Here is a 20954-nt window from a genome sequence, read left to right on the forward strand (position 1 = left end):
TGGTGCAGGGTGGGGGGGGGGGGGTGGAACTCCAGAGACTAATGACTTTCTGGGGGAATAAATTCACCCTCATCTCCGTCTTTAATGGGAGACCCCTTATTCCGAGTTCTAGATTCCCACGTGAGGGGGAAAATCTTTTCAGCACCCACCCTGTCGAAGCCCCCCCCCCACCCCAGAATCTTATATGTTTCAATAAGATCACCTCTCATTCTTCTGTACTAAAAAAAAAAGAGTTCATATGCAGAGGGAGCTGGATGTAAATGTGCACAGATCATTGAAGGTGTCAGGGCAGGTGGAGAGAGCAGTGAATAAATTATGCAGTATCCTGGGCTTTATTAACAGCGACATTGAGTACAAGAGCAAGGAGGTTATGCTGAATTTATACAAGACACGTTAGCCCTCAGCTGGAATATTCTGCACAGTTCTGGGCACCGCACTATAGGAGGGATGTGAACGCATTGGAGAGAGTTTGGAAGACGTTAACAGGGTTAAAGGCAGGATTCTTGGAAGCGTGGGGGAACAGAGGGATCTTGGGGTCCACTTACATAGATCCCTTAATGTTGCCACCCAGCTTGATAGAGTTGTTAAGAAGGCGTATGGTGTGTTGTCTTTCATTAACAAGGGATTGAGTTGAAGAGCCGCGAGGTTTTGCTGCAGCTTTATCAAACCCTAGTTAGACCACACTTGGAAGATTGTGTCCAGTTCTGCTCACCGCATTATAGGAAGAATGTGGATGCTTTGGAGAGGGTGCAGAGGAGAGTTACCAGGATGCTGCCTGGACTGGAGGGCATGTCGTATGAAGAAAGGTTGAGGGAGCCAGGGCTTTTCTCACTGGAGCAAAGAAGGCAGAGAGGTGACTTGATAGAGGTGTACAAGGTGATGAGAGGCATGGATAGAGTGGATAGCCAGAGACTTTCCCCCAGGTGGAAATGGCTGTCACGAGGGGACATCATTTTAAGGTGATTGGAGGAAGGTATATGGAGATGTCAGAGGAAGGTTCTTTACACAGAGAGTGGTGGGTGTGTGGAATGCACTGCCAGCAGAGGTGGTGGAGTCAGAGTCATTAGGGACATTTAAGCGACTCTTAGACAGGCACATGGACAGCAGTAAATTGAAGGGGTGTAGGTTAGGTTGACCTTAGATGAAGATAAATGGTCGGCACAACATCGTGGGCCGAAGGGCCTGTACTGTGCTGTACTGTTCTATGTTGTATGGTCTAAGATTGGTTTCCAGGGGTGAGAAACTTCAGTGATGAGGATAGATTGGAGAGGTTGGGTTTGTTAGAGGAGAAGGCTTTGATAGAGGTTTTCAAAATCATGAGGGCGAGGGACGGAGAAACTGTTCCCCCTCGTCAAAGGATCGAGGAGGAGAGGGGCACAGATTTGAAGTGATTTGAGAAAGAAGCAAAGGCTGGTCTTGAATCCGCTGGAGTTTAGAAGAGTGAGAGGCGACGCGATCGAAACCTTTCAGATCCTGAGGCGTATCAATAATAATAATAATCTTTACTCGTGTCACAAGTAGGCTTACATTAACACTGCAATGAAGTGACTGTGAAAAGCCCCTTGTTGCCACACTCCGGCGCCTGTTCGGGTACACAGAGGGAGAATTCAGAGTGTCCAATTCACCCAACAAGCACGTCTTCCGGGACTAGTGGGAGGAAACCGGAGCGCCCGGAGGAAACCCACGCAGACACGTGGAGAACGTTCAGGCTCCGCGCAGGCAGTGACCCAGCGCGGAATCGAAACCTGGAGCTGTGAAGCAGCAGTGCTAATCACTGCGCTCAACCACTCAACAGGGTGGATATGGAAGAGGATCTTCCCTCCTGTGGGAGAATCTAGAACTGGGGGGGGGGGGTCACCGTTTAAAAATAAGAGGGCACCGTTTAAAAGTGAGAGAAATGTTTTCTCTCAGAGGGTGGCGCGTCTCTGGAACTCTTCCTCAAAAGACGGTGGAAGCAGAGTCTTTGAATATTTTATTTTAATACATTTAGAGTACCCGATTAATGTTTTTTCCAATTAAGGGGAAATTTAGCGTGGCCAATCCACCTAGCCTGCACATCTTTGGGTTGTGGGGGCGAAACCTGCCCTGATATGCAAACATGCAGCTAATGAACACATAGAATAAGACACGACCAATGAGCAGTCAGGACACTCAGGGGTGGTATCTCACTATAAAAGGGATGAGGCACTCACACCCCGCCTCTTTCCACAGACCAACATCTACAGAGTGAGACAGGGTGTATCCTCAGCATCGCACCCCAGCACGTGGCTTAGAGCAAGGCTGGTTCAGTCAGACTGAGATTAGCAGAGAGTCGAACTCATTGACAACTGAGCTAATAGTTCAATAAAACACATTGAACTCACTTCGAAATCTGGAGCATCTTTTACTCAAAACTGCGTCAAGTGGCAGCTTGTGTTATTCCAAGTTACATAACACAACAAAACCCACGCAGACAGGGGGAGAATGTGCAAACTCCACACGGACAGTGACCCAGAGCCGGGATCGAACCTGGGACCTCGGCGCCGTGAGGCAGCAGTGCTAACCACTGCGCCGCCGTGCTGCCGTCTTTGAATATTTTTAAGGCAGAGCGGGATAGATTATTGGTAAGCGGGGGGGGGGGGGGGGGTTGAGTGGGCGGGGCGGGGGGGGGGGGGTTCTTCCGTGGGCCCAAAGAGCTTTTTAAAATTACATTTCAATAATGCCTTCTCGAGGGGAATTAGAGACGGGGAAATAAAATGGTGGGGTGGGTGACAGCAAGGATTCTCACATCTGGATGGAATGGTAAAACTTTTCATTCAGGAAAAATGGGAAGGAAAAAAGCCACTTTCCGACATGAGGGGAGCTCTACTTCCATGCAGGGGCCCGACATGCAAATTAAATGAATAAAATAAAAGAGCACCAACTTACACACAGCAAGTGTTGGCTGATTCATTAACGCCTCACCACAGTTCTCAAAGAAGCCGAGAGTGAAACTCATTTGAATTCTGGCAACAAGGAGGCTAGCTCGCTACAGATGGCCTGTCAGTCCTGACACTTCCCGTTAGGTAACGTCACAACCCCTGCAATGAATGAGCAAGCTAGAGTTAACTCATGTTCTTTTTCAGCCTGTGAGGAACCGGTTTTAAAATGAGTTTTTAGACCAGAGGCGACAGAAAGTTGACTGATTACCAGAAGCTCTAGGGAAACCAGAAGTTCAGAAATAAGAGGAGGCCAGGGTAATTTCTCCGAATTACTGGATTTGGGGCTATTAATAAAAGGGGAGTTGGTGTTTGATTGGAGCCTTCCGCAGTCAGGTCATGCCTCCAAGAACCAATGCAGTCATTCTGACGCGTTGTCACTGTTGAAGTAGAACACCTGTTTCTACAGAGCAAGATCCCACGAGGAGCCATTCGTTGAATGGTCAGATCAGCTACTTTCGGTGGTGTTGGGAGGTTTACCAGGATTGATGGCAAATGTATTGTGACTAGTTAACCAACAAGATTGTTTAAGGTTCTTATGCGAGGGGTGGCATGTGACACAGTGGTTAGCACTGGGATTGCGGCGCTGAGGACCCGGGTTCGAATCCCGGCTCTGGGTCACTGTCCGTGTGGAGTTTGCACATTCTCCCCGTGTCTGCGTGGGTCTCGCCCCCACAACCCAAAGATGTGCAGGGTAGGTGGATTGGCCGCGCTACATTGCCCCTTAATTGGAAAAAGAAATAATTGGGTACTCTAAATTTAAAAAAAAAAGATTGTTATGCCTCTTGCTTGCATCCGTAAAGGTGAGAAAATTAGCCATTCGGACCATCGAGTCTGCACTGGCCCTCTGAAAGAGCACCTCTAGCCAGGTCCACTCCCCCACTCTAGCCCCGTAACCCCACCTAACCCGCACATCTTTTGGACTGTGGGAGGAAACCGGAGCACCCGGAGGAAACCCATGCAAACACAGGGGAGAACGTGCAGACTCCGCACAGACAGTGACCCAGTGGGGAATCGAACCCAGGACCCTGGCGTTGTGAAGCAACAGTGCTACTGTGCCATCAATTGAATGCTCAGCGTAGAACCAGACCATACGGCCCAGCTGGTCAACAGGAATGGAAGGACATAGGAATAGGATGGGGCCATTGAGCCCCTCGAGCCTATCCCACTATCTGACGAGATCTGTGACCCAACTCCATTTGCTCACCTCTGTCCCTTAACAGCTTCGGTTAATGACAACTTATTACCCGCAAGTTCAAAGTTAACATCGGGTCCTGTTTGTGGAGGTGGGTTTCGGCCACCCTTTGCGGGTGGAGATTTTTTTTTCTCATTCCACCCCTGAAAGATCTGGCTCAAAATTTTAGATTCTGCCTCCCAGTCCCAGACTACTACCCCCCCCTCCCCCCCCCCCCCCCCCCCCAACCCCCCGCAACCCACGGGGATAGCCTCTCTCTAGCTACCTTGTCTATTCCCCTAGATATCTTGAAACCCTCCATTAGATTGCCCCTTTAACCTTCTAAATTCCGGGTAATACCACCCGAGTTAGACATTGGAGAATGAATCGGCCATTCGGCCCATCGAGTCTGTTCCGCCATTCAATGAGATCATGACCGATCTGATGTGATAATCCCCAACTCCACTTTCTCGCCCTATTCCCATAACCCTCGATTCTCTCACTGATTAAAAATCTGTCTCAACCTTGCGCATACGTTTTTTTTAAAAAAAGATCCTTATTGTAAGTTTTTGTTTATGACAGACAGCTATATCAAACGCACAATCCCTGTTGGCCATTGTATCTCCAACAATAACAGATATAAATAAAGACCTTCCTTGAACTGAACATATCAGAAATGTTATAAACAATTTACATCTCTTGCTAAGCGGGTGGTGAACGTTTGCATTAGTTTTATCAAGCGTAGAAGAGAACATTGTATTAACTGGTGATAGTATAAAGGTAGACAGGCGGATGGCTTCCTTTTCTGAGCCCCTTTTGTCTCTTTGCACTTCTTCAGGTTCTATACGATTTCTACTTTACTCCAGACTTCCGTGGGTGGGCACCTTCGCCCCTTAATGTGTTGGGCTGATTTCCCTTTTTCCTCTCTGTGGTATGGGTGATTCCCCCTCCCCCTCTCATTCCCTGGTTGTTCCTCCCGTCCCGTCTGTTATAACGTGCCTACTTACCATTGGCTGGGGACTAATGACAATCCCACAATCCTGTGGGAGTATGAGCTTCCCCAATGAGGGGGGCGGAGAAACCATTAGTAAACTCCAAGTATAAATAAAGCTGGCCAGTTTGGAAACAGCAGGAAGGAGTGTGCAGCAACGGAACATAGAACATAGAACGATACAGTGCAGTACAGGCCCTTCGGCCCACGATGTTGCACCGACATGGGAAGTCAAAAAACAAAAGCCATCTAACCTACACTATGCCATTATCATCCATATGCTTATCCAATAAACTTTTAAATGCCCTCAATGTTGGCGAGTTCACTACTGTTGCTGCTATATATATATATATATGTTATTGTAAATAAATGTTATTACTTTGTATCCTTAAAACTCGTGCTGGATTCTTCGTGGCCCTCACAAAACTGGCGACGAAGGTTAAAGTGAATAGCTGTCTACACTGCTGAAGCCACCTAACAAAGAACAAAGAACAAAGAAATGTACAGCACAGGAACAGGCCCTTCGGCCCTCCAAGCCCGTGCCGACCATACTGCCCGACTAAACTACAATCTTCTACACTTCCTGGGTCCGTATCCTTCTATTCCCATCCTATTCATATATTTGTCAAGATGCCCCTTAAATGTCCCTATCGTCCCTGCCTCCACTACCTCCTCCGGTAGTGAGTTCCAGGCACCCACTACCCTCTGCGTAAAAAACTTGCCTCGTACATCTACTCTAAACTTTGCCCCTCTCACCTTAAACCTATGCCCCCTAGTAATTGACCCCTCTACCCTGGGGAAAAGCCTCTGACTATCCACTCTGTCTATGCCCCTCATAATTTTGTATACCTCTATCAGGTCGCCCCTCAACCTCCTTCGTTCCAGTGAGAACAAACCGAGTTTATTCAATCGCTCCTCATAGCTTATGCCCTCCATACCAGGCAACATTCTGGTAAATCTCTTCTGCACCCTCTCTAAAGCCTCCACATCCTTCTGGTAGTGTGGCGACCAGAATTGAACACTATACTCCAAGTGTGGCCTAACTAAGGTTCTATACAGCTGCAACATGACTTGCCAATTCTTATACTCAATGCCCCGGCCAATGAAGGCAAGCATGCCGTATGCCTTCTTGACTACCTTCTCCACCTGTGTAGCCCCTTTCAGTGATCTGTGGACCTGTACTCCTAGATCTCTTTGACTTTCAATACTCTTGAGGGTTCTACCATTCACTGTATATTCCCTACCTGCATTAGCCCTTCCAAAATGCATTACCTCACATTTGTCCAGGTTAAACTCCATCTGCCATCTCTCCGCCCAAGTCTCCAGACAATCTAAATCCTGCTGTATCCTCAGACAGTCCTCATCGCTATCCGCAATTCCACCAACCTTTGTGTCGTCTGCAAACTTACTAATCACCTGCCTGGATTTTTGTTGGAAGTTGTTTTCTATTATACCATGCCTCTGTACGGACGTTTGGATGTTTTTGATGCTGCGCTGGAAAGCTGGAACCAGTACACACAACGGATGCGTTACTATTTCCGGGCAAACAATATCACTGAAAACGAGCACCAGGTGATCATATTGCTCACCACCTGCGGCCCGCATATGTTTGGGGTGATTAGGAGCCTTACATACCCAGCTGCTCCGGACACCAAAACGTTTGATGAACTTGTGAATATAGTGGGGCAACATTTTAACCCAACCCCGTCCACGATAGTCCAGCGTTACCGGTTTAATACCGCTGAGAGGACCCCTTGCCGATTTTCTATCCAGGCTACGCAGGATTGCGGAGTACTGTGACTATGGTGAGACCTTGTCAGAAATGTTACGCGACCGTTTGGTTTGCGGTATTAACAATGCGGCCACCCAGAGAAAGTTGTTAGCTGAGCCAACATTGACTTTTCAACAGGCCATTCAAATAGTATTGTCCCGAGAGAGCGCAGAATGAGGAGTGCAGGAGCTACAGGGAATGGAAGTGCATGCCTCAACCCCTTCCGTCCGAAAACGTCCCCCCGCACTCCTGCGGTACTTTGGGCGAGGCAACATCCGGACCGACGCCAGTGGCCGTCGGACATTCCTCCCTGAAGGGAGCCTTCTCCAGAACCAATGGATAAGGAGCCATGTCCGTGTCAGACTTGTAGGTGCCGACCCCGTCACGGACGGCGGTCCTGGGGGCGCCAGAGGCGCCGTCGTTCCGACCAAAACTGGGACCAGCCCAGGGGCCGTAACTGGGACCAGCCCAGGGGCCGTACCTTCCATGTGGATGAACCTGCGGCGACTACTCCTGAGGACGTGGAGACGGAGGACGACTGCCTGCAGCTGCATTGTGTGGCAGCTCCCCGTGTGGCCCCCATTAAGGTGACAGTACGGGTCAATGGCCACCCGCATGAGACGGAGTTGGACACTGGCGCAGCAGTCTCCGTGATCGCCCAGAGGACATTCGACCGCATCAAGCAGGGTATACAGACCCTTACATTAACCGACTCACCGGCCAGGTTGGCCACCTACACGGGGGAACCACTGGACATTGCAGGAACTACAATGACCCCTGTTGTTTATGGACGCCAGGAGGGGCGTTTCCCACTTATCGTGGTGCGCGGCCATGGGCCCAGCCTGTTGAGTCGGGACTGGTTGCGCCATTTGCGGTTGCAATGGCAGCACATCCTCCAAACAGTTTCTGAAGGGTTGACTGAGGTGCTAGGACGATACCCAGATGTATTCCAGCCTGGTTTGGGGAAAATAAAAGGGGCCGTAGCCCGTATCCAAGTCGAACCAGGAGCCACGCCGTGCTATTTCCCGATGCGCCCGGTGCCTTACGCCTTGCTCGAGAAGGTAGAAGGGGAGCTCACTCATTTGGAGAGTTTGGGTATTATCAGGCCCGTCCGTTTTGCTGAATGGGCAGCACCAATTGTACCTGTAATGAAGCCAGATGCCACAGTTCGCTTGTGTGGCGACTATAAACTTACAGTGAATACGGCTTCCCAACTCAACCAATATCCAATGCCTCGCATAGAGGATCTCTACGCGAAGCTTGCAGGTGGACTCTCGTTCACAAAATTAGATATGAGTCACGCCTACCTGCAGTTGGAGCTGGACCCTGCCTCCCGACCATATGTAACGATTAATACGCACCGGGGCCTGTATGAATATACACGGTTGCCCTTTGGAGTATCCTCTGCCTGCGCAATTTTTCAATGTGTTATGGAGGGCATTTTGAGAGGTTTACCACGTGTTGCTGTCTACTTAGATGGCGTTTTGATTACAGGGACGTCGGAGCAGGAACATTTGGAAAATCTGGAGGCTGTCCTTAGATGCCTTTCGGAGGCTGGAGTCTGTTTACGTCGCACAAAGTGCGCATTTCAGGCAAAGGAAGTAGTCTACCTAGGTTATCGGGTGGACCGCGAAGGTTTGCACCCCGTCGCAGAGAAGGTGCGTGCGATTCAACAGGCCCCCGCCCCGACTGACACTTCGCATCTTTGTTCCTTTCTCGGTCTCGTTAACTACTACGGGAAGTTCCTCCCAAATCTGGCAACTACGCTGGCCCCTTTGCACCTTCTGCTAAAGAAAAATCACACCTGGGTTTGGGGTCAGCCGCAAGAAACCGCTTTCCGGCGGGTAAAGCAACAATTGTCGTTGTCTGGGTTACTAACCCACTATGATCCTGGAAAGCCTTTGCTCGTCACATGTGATGCATCCCCGTATGGTATTGGGGCCGTCCTGTCCCACAAGATGGAGAACGGGGCCGAGCGACTGATAGCTTTCGCCTCCCGCACATTGACTGTAGCGGAGAAAAAGTACGTGCAGATCGAGAAGGAGGGCCTGGCAGTGGTTTTTGCGGTGAAACGCTTCCACCAGTACGTGTATGGCCGCCATTTCACTATCGTGACTGATAATAAGCCTCTGCTGGGACTTTTCAGAGAGGATAAACCAATACCGCCCATTGCTTCCGCACGGATCCAGCGCTGGGCTTTGTTGCTCGCTGCATACGAGTATTCTCTGGAGCACAAACCAGTTATGCAGATAGCAAATGCCGACGCACTGAGCCGATTGCCTTTATCGACCGGCCCAATGTCGACCCCCACGACCGGTGAGGTGGTTGCAACCCTAAATTTTATGGATACCTTGCCTGTCACGGCATCACAGATCCGTGAGTGGACCCAGAGGGAGCCAGTCCTGTCAAAGGTTCGGCACATAGTCCTGTATGGTGGGCAGCACAGACAGCTCCCAGGCGAGTTGCGGGCATTTTCCTCCAAGCTGTCAGAATTCAGCGTGGAAGACGGCATCCTCTTGTGGGGGACGCGTGTGATTGTCCCGGAAAAAGGCCAGGAGCTGATACTAACAGACTTGCACAATGGGCATCCAGGTGTGACCAAAATGAAAATGTTGGCCCGGAGTTATGTCTGGTGGCCAGGCCTCGACACCGAAATTGAGAAGGTGGCCCAAAACCGCTCCATTTGCCAGGAGCATCAGAAGCTTCCGCCGGCCGCGCCCCTACATCACTGGGAATGGCCAGGGCGGCCTTGGGCACACTTGCATGCAGATTTCGCAGGCCCTTTTCAAGGATCCATGTTCCTTCTATTAATTGACGCCCGGTCTAAATGGCTAGAGGTGCATAAGATGCAGGGGACAACGTCCTGCGCAACAATTGAAAAGATGCGTTTGTCGTTTAGTACGCATGGCCTCCCCGAGGTGCTGGTCACGGATAACGGCACTCCATTCACGAGTGAGGAGTTTGCGAGGTTCACGAAGATGAACGGCATACGCCATATCCGCACTGCCCCTTACCACCCGGCTTCAAATGGGTTGGCAGAGCGCGCAGTGCAGACATTCAAAAGAGGCCTAAAGAAGCAGTCTTCCGGATCAATGGACATGAGACTGGCTCGCTTTTTGTTTATGTATAGGACCACCCCCCATGCGGTGACTGGGGTAGCTCCCGCAGAACTCCTAATGGGCCGGAGACTTCGCACCCGCCTTAGTATGGTTTTCCCGGACATTGGCGCAAAAGTACGCTGCACACATGAACGGCAGGGACAGGGATTTTCTCGGCATCGTCCGATTCGATAGTTTGCGCCTGGTGACCCAGTGTTCGTTCGGAATTTTGCTGGTGGTGCCCAGTGGGTTCCTGGTGTAATCTTTCGCCAAACGGGCCCTATATCTTACCAGGTGCAAGCCCAGGGTTGTCTCCAGCGCAAACATGTAGACCACGTTCGGTCCAGAAGACTATCCCCTCAAAAGATTCCCCGCCCCCGGAGCTCATTTTTACAGCCGCAGAGACCAGAGACAAGGGAAGGTACTCCTCACAATCTTCCTCTGGTGCCTCACTCAAAGCCTGCGCAGGTCGTTACAGAACCGAATGGAGATAGAGACGCTGACATGACGGAGGCAGCAGACTCTGACTCCGAGATGGAGACACAGGATGCATCAGAGGGGGTATCCTCGGGTCCACGGGCCGTGGATGTACAACCGTTGCGCCGTTCATCACGGAAGCGCCGGTCTCCGTCTCGTTACACGCCGCCTGATCCAGCACCGCGTGAAAATGGCGTCCGGCCTGCGGCCAAACGAGTCCGACGCCCTCCTTCGCCAGGGTCTTTGGTGGATTCCTTGGACTTTGGGGGGGAGGGATGTTATAACCTGCCTACCTACCATTGGCTGGGGATTAAAGACAATCCCACAATCCTGTGGGAGTATGAGCTTCCCCAATGAGGGGGGCGGAGACACCATTAGTAAATTCCTAGTATAAATAAAGCTGGCCAGTTTAGGAACCAGCAGGAAGCAGTGTGCAGCAAGGGAAGTTGCTGTTGCTGCTGTTATATATATATGTTATTGTAAATAAATGTTATTACTTTGTATCCTTAAAACTCGTGCTGGATTCTTTGTGGCCCTCACAAAACCGTCCCCCCGCTCCATCCTCCCACCCCCCCTCCCCTCGTTTCTGGTCACGAGCAGCTCTTCGAAGAGGCTGGCGAATTGTTTCCATGTAGGGGTGGAACCCTTCCTCTGGTCCCCCGATTGAGAATTTTTACCTTTTCTAACTTTGGGAACTCCGCTAGGTCGGAGAGCCAGTCTGAGGCTCTGGGTGGGCCTTGCCGATCTCCATCCGAGCGGAAGTCACCGCCGGGCAATCAGGGAGGCGAAGGCCAGGGCGTCGTCCCCCTCTCCCCAAAAGGAACTCTGGATGCTCCGATACCCCAAAGACCGCCACTAGTGGGCGTGGCTCCATCTTTATCACAACCACTCTGGACATGGCCTCGAGGAAGGCGGTCCAGAACACGGTGAGTGTGGGGAAGAACCAGAACACGTGGGTGTGGTTGGCTGGACCCCTCTGACACCGCTTGCACCTATCCTCCACCTCCGGGAAGAACCCGCTATTGTGTGCCCTGGTTAGGTGCGCCCTGTTTTAGCGGGTTAGGCTCAGCTCTGTGCATGAGGAGGTGGAGTTGACCCTGAATAGAGCTTCGATCCAGAGTCTTCCCCCATCTCCATGCCCAGCTCCCCTTCCCATTTCCTTCAGTGTCTCGTCCAGTGGGGTCCTTACCTCTTCTAACAGTCGTCCGTCTATGTCGCTGCCTTGAACAACACACTTAGCGGCCCAGTGTCTACAGCTCTCTGGGGTAAAGAATTCCACAGATTCACTCCCCTCTGAGAGAAGAAATTCCTCCTCATCTCTGTCTGAAATGGGTGACCCCTCACTCTGGATGACCAGTACTGAACGGCGATCGCCTGAAGTCACTGAGGTGAAGGGGTTAGATCTCCACGCTTCGGGGAGATCAGCCGAGCTGCACATTAGAGGGAGGCTAGCTACTCACTCCCAACATGCAGATTTTCCATGTACTGATCCCGCCCACAATGGATGGGATCCCGATCGCGATGTCTTGCGAGGTCCCGTTAGATCTCGCGAGGCATGGCGAGACAGATAACACCCGGAAGAGGCCACTCCCGGCATCTACTGGCCGCATCATGTCCCCTTTATGGCGGGAGCGGCCAATCGATCGCGCCCCAAGTGCTTGAAAGCGGAGTTCCCCGAGAACTGGGGTGAGATGACACCTCGGAACTCTGCGCGAGCGATTGGATGGAGAGGGGGCAGGGGGCAAGGTTTAGCAGTGCGGAAGGAGTTGAATTGCCACAAAGAGATTGAAATATTTCCCCAAGTCGAGTGGGGCGAGGCCATTGTGTAATTTATAGACCAGGATGAGGGTCAGTGGGAGTTGCCAATGCGTCCTGCCATATGTGCAAAGTGGGCGGTGCGGTGGCACAGTGGTTAGCACAGTTGCTTCACAGCGCCAGGGTCCCAGGTTCGATTCCCGGCTTGGGTCACTGTCTGCGCGGAGTCTGCACGTCCTCCCCCGTGTCTGCGTGGGTTTCCTCCGGGTGCTCCGGTTTCCTCCCACAAGTCCCGAAAGACGTGCTTGTTTTGTAATTTGGGCATTCTGAATTCTCCCTCTGTGTACCCGAACAGGTGCCAGAATGTGGCGACTAGGGGCTTTTCACAGGAACTTCATTGCAGTGTTAATGTAAGCCTACTTGTGACAATAAAGGTTATTATTATTTAAGACGTGTAGGGCAGGGTTTGGGGGGGAGCCTTCCGGTAGTGTACTTACGGTCGAGTAGCAAAGTCAGAAAACACGGGGGGCTCAAAAGGACACGGAGAATACAAACTGTGAGGTAAAACAGCAGGGGTATCTCCCCCGGAGGCCTGGCCAATATTTATCCTTCAACCAACATCACCAACGTACCGTTCGGGCGACCTGCACATTATCACACCGTTGCCTGCGGGATCTTGCTGGGCGGCAATTGGCTGCAGAGGGGCATTGGGAACGGGAGCTGCTTCGCAAACCTTGAGGCGGACGCTGAAGAGGAATGGCTTCTTCCCTTGGTTGATGTTGGCCTTTGGGAAGGTGACGGCTTGCCCATAACTTGGTGGTGCCAAGCCAGGGTGCACTGGTAGGGTCTCGAGAGACTGGCAGGGAGGCAGGTCTTAGCACTGCGGGCACAGAATCCGACGTTGACCACAGTGTCTCCCCGCAGGCTGAAAGTATGGGTATCGACGGACATCCTGACGTGACGGTGAGGTTAAAGAACAAAGCAGTGACAAAACCACCCTGAATCCCTCTGGGAGCTGAGGGGAAACTTTTCTCCTGTCAGATGTGGTTTCAGTTTCAACATCTGTCAAAAGCAGTCGCCCTGGTGCCGCGGATGGCAGTCACTCGAACGGCCCCTGGAAAGTCCTCAAATTTTCCCTTTCGTTTTGAGTTTCACCTGAAAAGGCAGAATGTCAGCTCCTGCTTCGCCCTTCACGTTCTCTCTCGTCCTTTCCCGAAAGTACTCACTCCCGCTAGCCCAGGGCACTCCCGCTAGCCCTCGCCCTGGCCCCGTTTCACAGGCCGGCTTTCTGACGGTGATACGGCCTCACCGTGCTGCCTCCGTCCTCACGCACAACGCCCGCACTCGCACGTTCCAGATAGGAGGCGGGAGTGTTCGGAAAGATGGAGGAGAAGAACGCGCATGTAGACAGCACCCTTCCGGTGTCCCGGCATGCTTTGCAGCCAATGAAGCACTTGGTTACTGCCGCAATGTAGGAAACGCGGCACTCAGTCAATATGCGCACAGCAAGATCCCACACACCGCAGTGCCAGGATGCGTAACCCACATTTTCGTCATGTTGGCTGAGGGATTCACTTTGGTCCTGGGGTCTCTGGCATCCCGCCGAGGGGCAGACGCCTCGCTTTCATGTCCCATCCCGAAAGACAGCGAGCCAGATTCTCCCATTTTGAGGCTAAGTGCGGAGGATTTGTGTCATTTTACGTGGAACAAAGAACAAAGAAAAGTACAGCTCAGGAACAGGCCCTTCGGCCCTCCAAGCCCGCGCCGACCATGTTGCCCGACTAAACTACAATCTTCTACACTTCCTGGGTCCGTATCCCTCTATTCCCATCCTATTCATGTATTTGTCAAGATGACCCTTAAATGTCACTATCGTCCCTGCTTCCACCACCACCTCCGGTAGCGAGTTCCAGGCACCCACTACCCTCTGCGTAAAAAACTTGCCTTGTACATCTACTCTAAACCTTACCCCTCGCACCTTAAACCTATGCCCCCTAGGAATTGACCCCTCTACCCTGGGGAAAAGCCTCTGACTATCCACTCTGTCTACGCCCCTCATAATTTTGTAGACCTCTATCAGGTCGCCCCTCAACCTCCGTCGTTCCAGTGAGAACAAACCAAGTTTATTCAACCGCTCCTCATAGCTAATGCCCTCCATACCAGGCAACATTCTGGTAAATCTATTCTGCACCCTCTCTAAAGCCTCCACATCCTTCTGGTAGTGTGGCGACCAGAATTGAACACTATACTCCAAGTGTGGCCTAACTAAGGTTCTATACAGCTGCAACATGACTGGCCAATTTTTATACTTAATGCCCCGGCCAATGAAGGCAAGCATGCCGTATGCCGTCTTGACTACCTTCTCCACCTGAAATGAAATGAAAATGGAAATCGCTTATTGTCACAAGTAGGCTTCAAATGAAGTTACTGTGAAAAGCCCCTAGTCGCCACATTCCGGCGCCTGTTCGGGGAGGCTGGTACGGGAATCGAACCGTGCTGCTGGCCTGCCTTGGTCTGCTTTAAAAGCCAGCTGTTTAGCCCAGTGTGCTAAGCCAGCCCCTAAACCTGTGTTGCCCCTTTCAGGAACAGATCGGCTGCGCCCTCCTTCCCCGATCTCCCCAGCCTTTGCGGAAGCCCACTCCCGGGCTAGCAGCACGGCTCCTGCCCAACTGTGGCGGCGCTGGACGCAGTCCGCAGCCTCCACGCCGTGTTCCCGAGGTCACCTATAAAAAGGAGCCACTTGGCCACGGTATCAGGGCAGTGAGGAGCGGTGGAGGGGACTCAATAGCAGCCTACAAAAGCTGTCATCTGTCAAGTTCCCGATCAAAATATGTTTACGGTTCAGCATTCTGCACCTGTTCTGCCTGTAGCTTCCTCTAATCAAACCTCACAGACTCACCAGCGGGTGACCATGTGAGCGCATGTTTTGCTCTCTGTCTGTTGGCTTGCTTTCAAAGTGTAGTAGTGCGTCATTTTAGCTTTGTGAAACTCTCTCGCTGCGAGCTTCCTGTGGGCGACGGCTCCAGCAAGCTGACGATAGCTGCAGGAATCATTCTGCACCGCCAGCGAGCGCAGGACATCTCCGAGCGCCCGTCCCTTCACACACGCCACCGGCACATGGTGCAGCATCAACTGGGGAAAACGGTTGGAACTGCCAGGTTAACGGCAGTCTCAGGGGTAGGTGTGCAAAAGACGACGAGAATCTCCTTTTTGTTTTGTATTCAGAAAAAGATGTGCGTTGGCACTGGCACCGTCCTTTAATGCAGCGCTCCTGGTAAGGATAAATTGGGGCATTTTGCATTGCTGATGCACTTGTCGGAATGATGCACAGTTTGGGGATCATAGCGATTTAGCACTAGCGCTTGGAGGTTGGGTTGGGCTGTAGTGCGTTGGACTGGGTTGTCTCGGATTGGCATAGGTTAGGCTAGGTCCAGCTAGGCTGGTTGCTTTGCATCGATTATGTAGGTCTTGTTGAGTGGCTTTTGTTTGGATTAGATTGGGTTGGATTGGGTTAGATTGGTTTAGATTGAAGATTACTGCAATACACCAGAGGGACGTGAGTTTGAATTGCTATTTGTTACGACCCCCTGGGCTGGGGCACGGTCAATTCCAGCCCCACTGGACCAGGGGTCACAACGCAAGTGAACCAATAATTCTTAGGAAAATACTCAAAGGGCGGGATTCTCCCTCCCGGGATTCCCTGGATTGTGTCCCCTGATGGGGGAGAGAATTGGGCGTCAGGGTAAAAACGGGATCGAAGCTGGGCTTCCACCCGGTCGCGATGATCTCACCCTCCCTTTGGCGATGAGAGTGAGATCCATGCTGCATGCCAGCGATAGCGTGTAAATAAATGCAAATGGATCTTAATGACCCATTTGCATCCATTTAGAGGGCTCGGCGCCCTTTGCCCAGCCTTCTGTGATTCTCCGGTCATCGAGGCCGGCAATCACGTGGGGACGCATCATTTCTGGTCTCTATCAGCGTGGCCCAGGTGCAGTTGCCCCCTTGGCCCACTGCAAGATCCACCATGCCAGGGCCACGCTGGTAGAGACCATCAAGAGCCATCCCCCCCCCCCCCCCAATAATGTACTGCCTGGCCACACCTCCTCTACCAGACCCCACCTCTTTGCCGCCCCTGTAATAGGAGGACACGCCCCACCCCCGAGGGACCCCCTGACCAAAGGAACTTCCCCCCCCTCCCCCAGGAACTCCTGTAAAAAGGAGACCCCATCCCCACAGATGCCCCTGTAATAGGGGGACCACCACCAAAGGGTACCCAGTGACGCAAATAATTCTGAGTGTGGACTAAACCGGTGACAAACGCCCCAGAGCCCCAAAAAGTGACTACGGGTGGTTAGATAGCGGTGGAGAACTCGCCAACAGAGTCGACAGGAAACTCCCAGCGAAACCCGCCACAAATGACACTTAGAAACCTTTCCATTAGATTGCGCCCAAAGACTCTTATCTTTTACTTTCACTTATTATTTCCCCCCCCCCCCCCTTCTCCCCTTGTCTTTGTCTGTCTTGTGTGTGTGTAGAGGGCGGAATGAGTTTAAGTGGAATTGGGCGGGGGGGGGGGGTGGGGGGGGGAGTTAGGAATTAGATTATTGTTAACCTGTTGTATTTAATCTAGTTACTGTTATTGATAAACTTTTACAAACCTAGTTTAACTTTACAAACCTAGTGACTGTAATTATTGGACAGCTAAGTGCCAAAGACTTTAGGCGTTTTTCGAAGAATTATTGGTTAATTCAATTGTGTTGCGACTCTGGGTCAAGTGGGGCTGGAATTGACGGCGCGCCAGCCCAGGGGGACGTAACAGCACTGTAGATAGTTAAGGCCTGTTGGCGGGGGAAGTTAAGTGTTTGGCATGAAGCGAAGCTTCCTCGGTGGACTACATAGCAAGATCCAACATGCGCCAATGTGAGAAACTGTGCTTCTACCTCGGTGGAGTCGGCCAAGGGAGGGATTTTGGCCTTAACACTGGGGAACTCCCAAATAGTCCTTGGGATGGTTCGCACCCATGTGGTTTGCTTCCTCAGACCCGCGCCAAGGTGTCACCATCCGGGGGCTCCTTTGTAGATGTGAGGAGACACAACTAGAAGATTCAAGCACAGAATTAAAAGGAGTTTTCCTTGGATTGGTGGAGGTGGCAACTAGACAAAGAAAGCAATGCATTGAATTGGATGAATAGGAACATAGCGCATCGGAACATAAGACTCAGGAACATTTCTATAGAATTTACAGTGCAGAAGGCCATTCGGCCCATCGAGTCTGCACCGGCTCTTAGAAAGAGCACCCTACCCACGCCCACACCTCCACTCTATCCCCATAACCCCACCCAACACTAAGGGCAATTTTGGACACTAAGGGCAATTTATCACGGCCAATCCACCTAACCTGCACATCTTTGGACTGTGGGAGGAAACCGGAGCACCCGGAGGAAATCCACGCACACACGGGGAGGATGTGCAGACTCCGCACAGACAGTGACCCAAGCCGGGAATCAAACCTGGGATCCTGGAGCTGTGAAACAATTGTGCTAACCACTATGCTACCGTGCTGCCCTAGGCACATAGGACATTAGAACATAGGACATTGGAACATATAAACATGGGGCATTAGGACATAGGAACATTGGTCATAGGGACATCGAAACAAAAGATTTAGGAACACAGATCATAGTAACATAGGACATATGAACACAGGACATTAGGATATATAAACACAGGACATTACGACATAGTAACATAGGTCATATGAATGTAGGGCAGTGGAACATAGGACAATGGAACATAGGACATTGAAAAAAAAGAAGCATAGGTCGTAGAACTATAAGAGGATAAGACAAAGGAACGTACGTTTGGAAGGGGTTGAGGTTTACAAAAGCCATTCAATGATGCAGAGATGTGAGTGAGTTGCCAAGTTTGACCTATGGAAATGTGACACCTTTCTGTCTCACCTACTGACTGCATGTGAAGCAGGCATTCTCCATCCGTGTTGTGACTTGATCGTGGGTGACTTGAGGTTTTATAATGCTAAACTGGTGCTGTAGCTTTCGGAAGTTCAATGTTTGTCAGAATATTTTAGGTCCGAGGTTCGTTGTTCAGACGCTGATCCGCCGGCCCTGTTCACCACCCCTCGGTATTTCCATGCTGTGATTTATTTAAACTTATCTTTCATTGTCCTCTTCCAGATCCATCACTGCTTGGTGTCGAAATTCGAGGTCCTCCTGCATTGCGCTGTGCGCCATCCCCTGAAGACATGAACCAATCATCATCCAATTGCAGCCAATGTAAGATTGATTTCCAGAAAAACAGTGTTGAATTGGCGGCGATGTACAGTGTAATCTTTACTGTGAGCTTTACCATGAACTGCCTGACCCTGTGGCCCATCATCTTGCAAGTCAAGCAGAGGAACGTTCTTGGAATCTACCTCTTGAGCCTGTCCATATCAGACCTCTTCTACGTCTTAACCATTCCTCTCTGGATCCTGTATTACTACAATGGCCACCACTGGAAGCTCAGCCGGGCGGCCTGCTTTTTCTCGGGCTTTGTCTTCTACTCCAACGTCTACATCAGCATCTTCCTGCTCTGCTGCATCTCGACTGACCGCTACTTGGCGGTCGTCTATCCCTTCGAGTCCCAGGGCTTCCGGCGGCCAGGCAAGGCCGTGCAGGTCAGCCTGTTGATATTCCTGGCCACTTTCGCCCTCCATCTTGCCATCTTCCTTGGCTCCACCAGCCAGGACAGGGGCCACGATGAGGACAACAGGACTTGCTTCGAGCACATACCCCTCATCCAGTCGGTGGCCATCGGCAACTATCTCCGATTCACGGCAGGTTTCCTGGTGCCCCTCCTGATTTTGACCTGGTCTTACCAGAGGATCGTCAAAGGCGTCAGGAAGAGCTTAACCCTGGGGAGGGAACAAAAGGCAAAGGTCAAGCTCATTTCCATATCGGTCATCATCATCTTTGTCATCTGCTTCACCCCCTATCACATCATCCTCTTGTTCAGAACAATCTACTTCACCGTGGCTGACTGCAGTTGTGACTTTGAAGAGAAGGTTCACCTCGCCTTCAACATCGCCCTGGCTCTGACCAGCCTCAACAGTGCGGTGGACCCAATCCTCTACGTGTTGGTCAGTAACGGTGTCAAAAAGGACCTGAGGAACGCTTTTACTTCCTTCAGCCGTACTCTTTTTGCAAAGGGAAGGGCGAAGGGATCGCCCATTTCGCTTACTAAGACCACCGCATTGATTAGCGGCACGTGACCTGGGGCGGGATGGCCGGAGTGAAGGCTGACGAAACGGTCTGGAGCTTGGGTTCGCCGTGGCCTCTCCGGTATTGGCCGAAAGAAAGGAGGTTGGTTCTCATGCCTGTACCCAGCTCCGATACCAGACAGGAGGCCGGATGTGGGTCAGCCAGCCAGGAGGTGGAATGGTGGCCTGCGCTGCCAGGGACCATACTGCCAACCCGAATAACTGAACTGTCCTTGCCGAGAGAAACAGCTGGCAAAATGGACTCTCTGTAGGGGTGGTATCAACTGGACTGCCCAGCCAATGACTGACCAAGCAGGCGGTTTGGGTAAAGGCCGGAGTGGAGAGTCAGGCTTTTCGGCCTCGACGAGCAGTGGCGGGCAGTTGCGGAGTCACCCTGGGGTCCTCCCCGTCTCCTAGCGTCGTGCTGCGAAGGGGGAGTGCTCCACTCCCACAGGACATCCTAACGTAGGCCCAGAGCTGGAAATATGGACCCAACGAGGAGATCCAGGTGTCAAACCTCTTTCCTTGAGTCAACCATTTGCCCTTTGGTTGCTCAGCTGACGAGACTCCGAGGGATTTTTCCGGTGGAATAAACTCCCCTCGAGTACGCATTTATAACAGGACATTTGCATATATAGTGAATATTCACAATTTACATATGTAATGAGACCACTACCATTTGCATATATAATGAGATGCCCATAATTTGTGTCTGTAATGACTGTGACTCAGATTTTGATGATACCGTTTCTATTAAAAAAAGGACAGTTTCATTCACGCATTCATTTTCTCTTTAATTCTACTTCATTCACGAAACATGTTCCGCAACCCGTAGGCTGAATTTCCGGCTGACTTCCACCTCAAGCTACATATGCAGACTAAATAGTCAAGTTAAAATCGGACAAATGGGTGAAAAGTCATGTGGCGACAAATCTAGACGGACAAATTCAACCGGTAACAGGGGACAGCTGGCCAGATAGACGAATAGATAATGTCGAATTAAAATAATGAAACCAATGCATCATTCCTACGTTAACATGTGGGCATTTTGCTGGCAGGCTGTGGGAGGCTTCACAACCGAACTGCCTTGAAGTCAGTTCACACACCATGGCCCAGCTATTTAACCAGGAGACCCAGTGTAAAAGCGGGGGGGGGGGCTGCGGTTCAGGGGGAGGTTGACTTGACTGATATTTGGAATGAGCGGGTTGTCTTATGAGGAAAGGCTGGACAGGGAATTGTTTTCTCGTGGAGGGCTGTGCACCTTTGGAATTCTCAGCCTCAGAAGGCGGGGGGGAGGGGGGGGTCACTGAATATTTTTAAGGTGGGGTGATACACCATCAATAAAACACGACGAGTGATGAACGTAACTGAGGCTTTAATACACTAAACAGCAAGCCTCCTGCCTCTGGACCCGAACTGGGTCGGAGGCGGAGACTTGCCACCTTTATACATAAGTCCGAGGGAAGGAGCC

General features: G+C 51.3%; 1 protein-coding gene across 1 annotated transcript; it reads left to right on the forward strand.

Moving 5' to 3' along the window:
- Positions 1-15266: 15266 nt before the first annotated feature.
- LOC140402363 (G-protein coupled receptor 4-like) lies at positions 15267-20264 on the forward strand. The gene is made up of 2 exons (XM_072490095.1): positions 15267-15400; positions 18420-20264. The coding sequence occupies exon 2, from the start codon at positions 18488-18490 to the stop codon at positions 19493-19495; it is 1008 nt and encodes a 335-aa protein (XP_072346196.1). The 5' UTR covers positions 15267-15400; positions 18420-18487; the 3' UTR covers positions 19496-20264.
- Positions 20265-20954: the final 690 nt, after the last annotated feature.

The sequence above is a fragment of the Scyliorhinus torazame genome, chromosome 25 (genome assembly GCF_047496885.1).
Source record: "Scyliorhinus torazame isolate Kashiwa2021f chromosome 25, sScyTor2.1, whole genome shotgun sequence".
Lineage (NCBI taxonomy): Eukaryota > Metazoa > Chordata > Chondrichthyes > Carcharhiniformes > Scyliorhinidae > Scyliorhinus > Scyliorhinus torazame.

Coding starts and splice junctions, on each gene's coding strand:
- LOC140402363 (XM_072490095.1), top strand. CDS start 18,488: ATGAACCAATCATCATCCAATTGCAGCCAATGTAAGATTGATTTCCAG.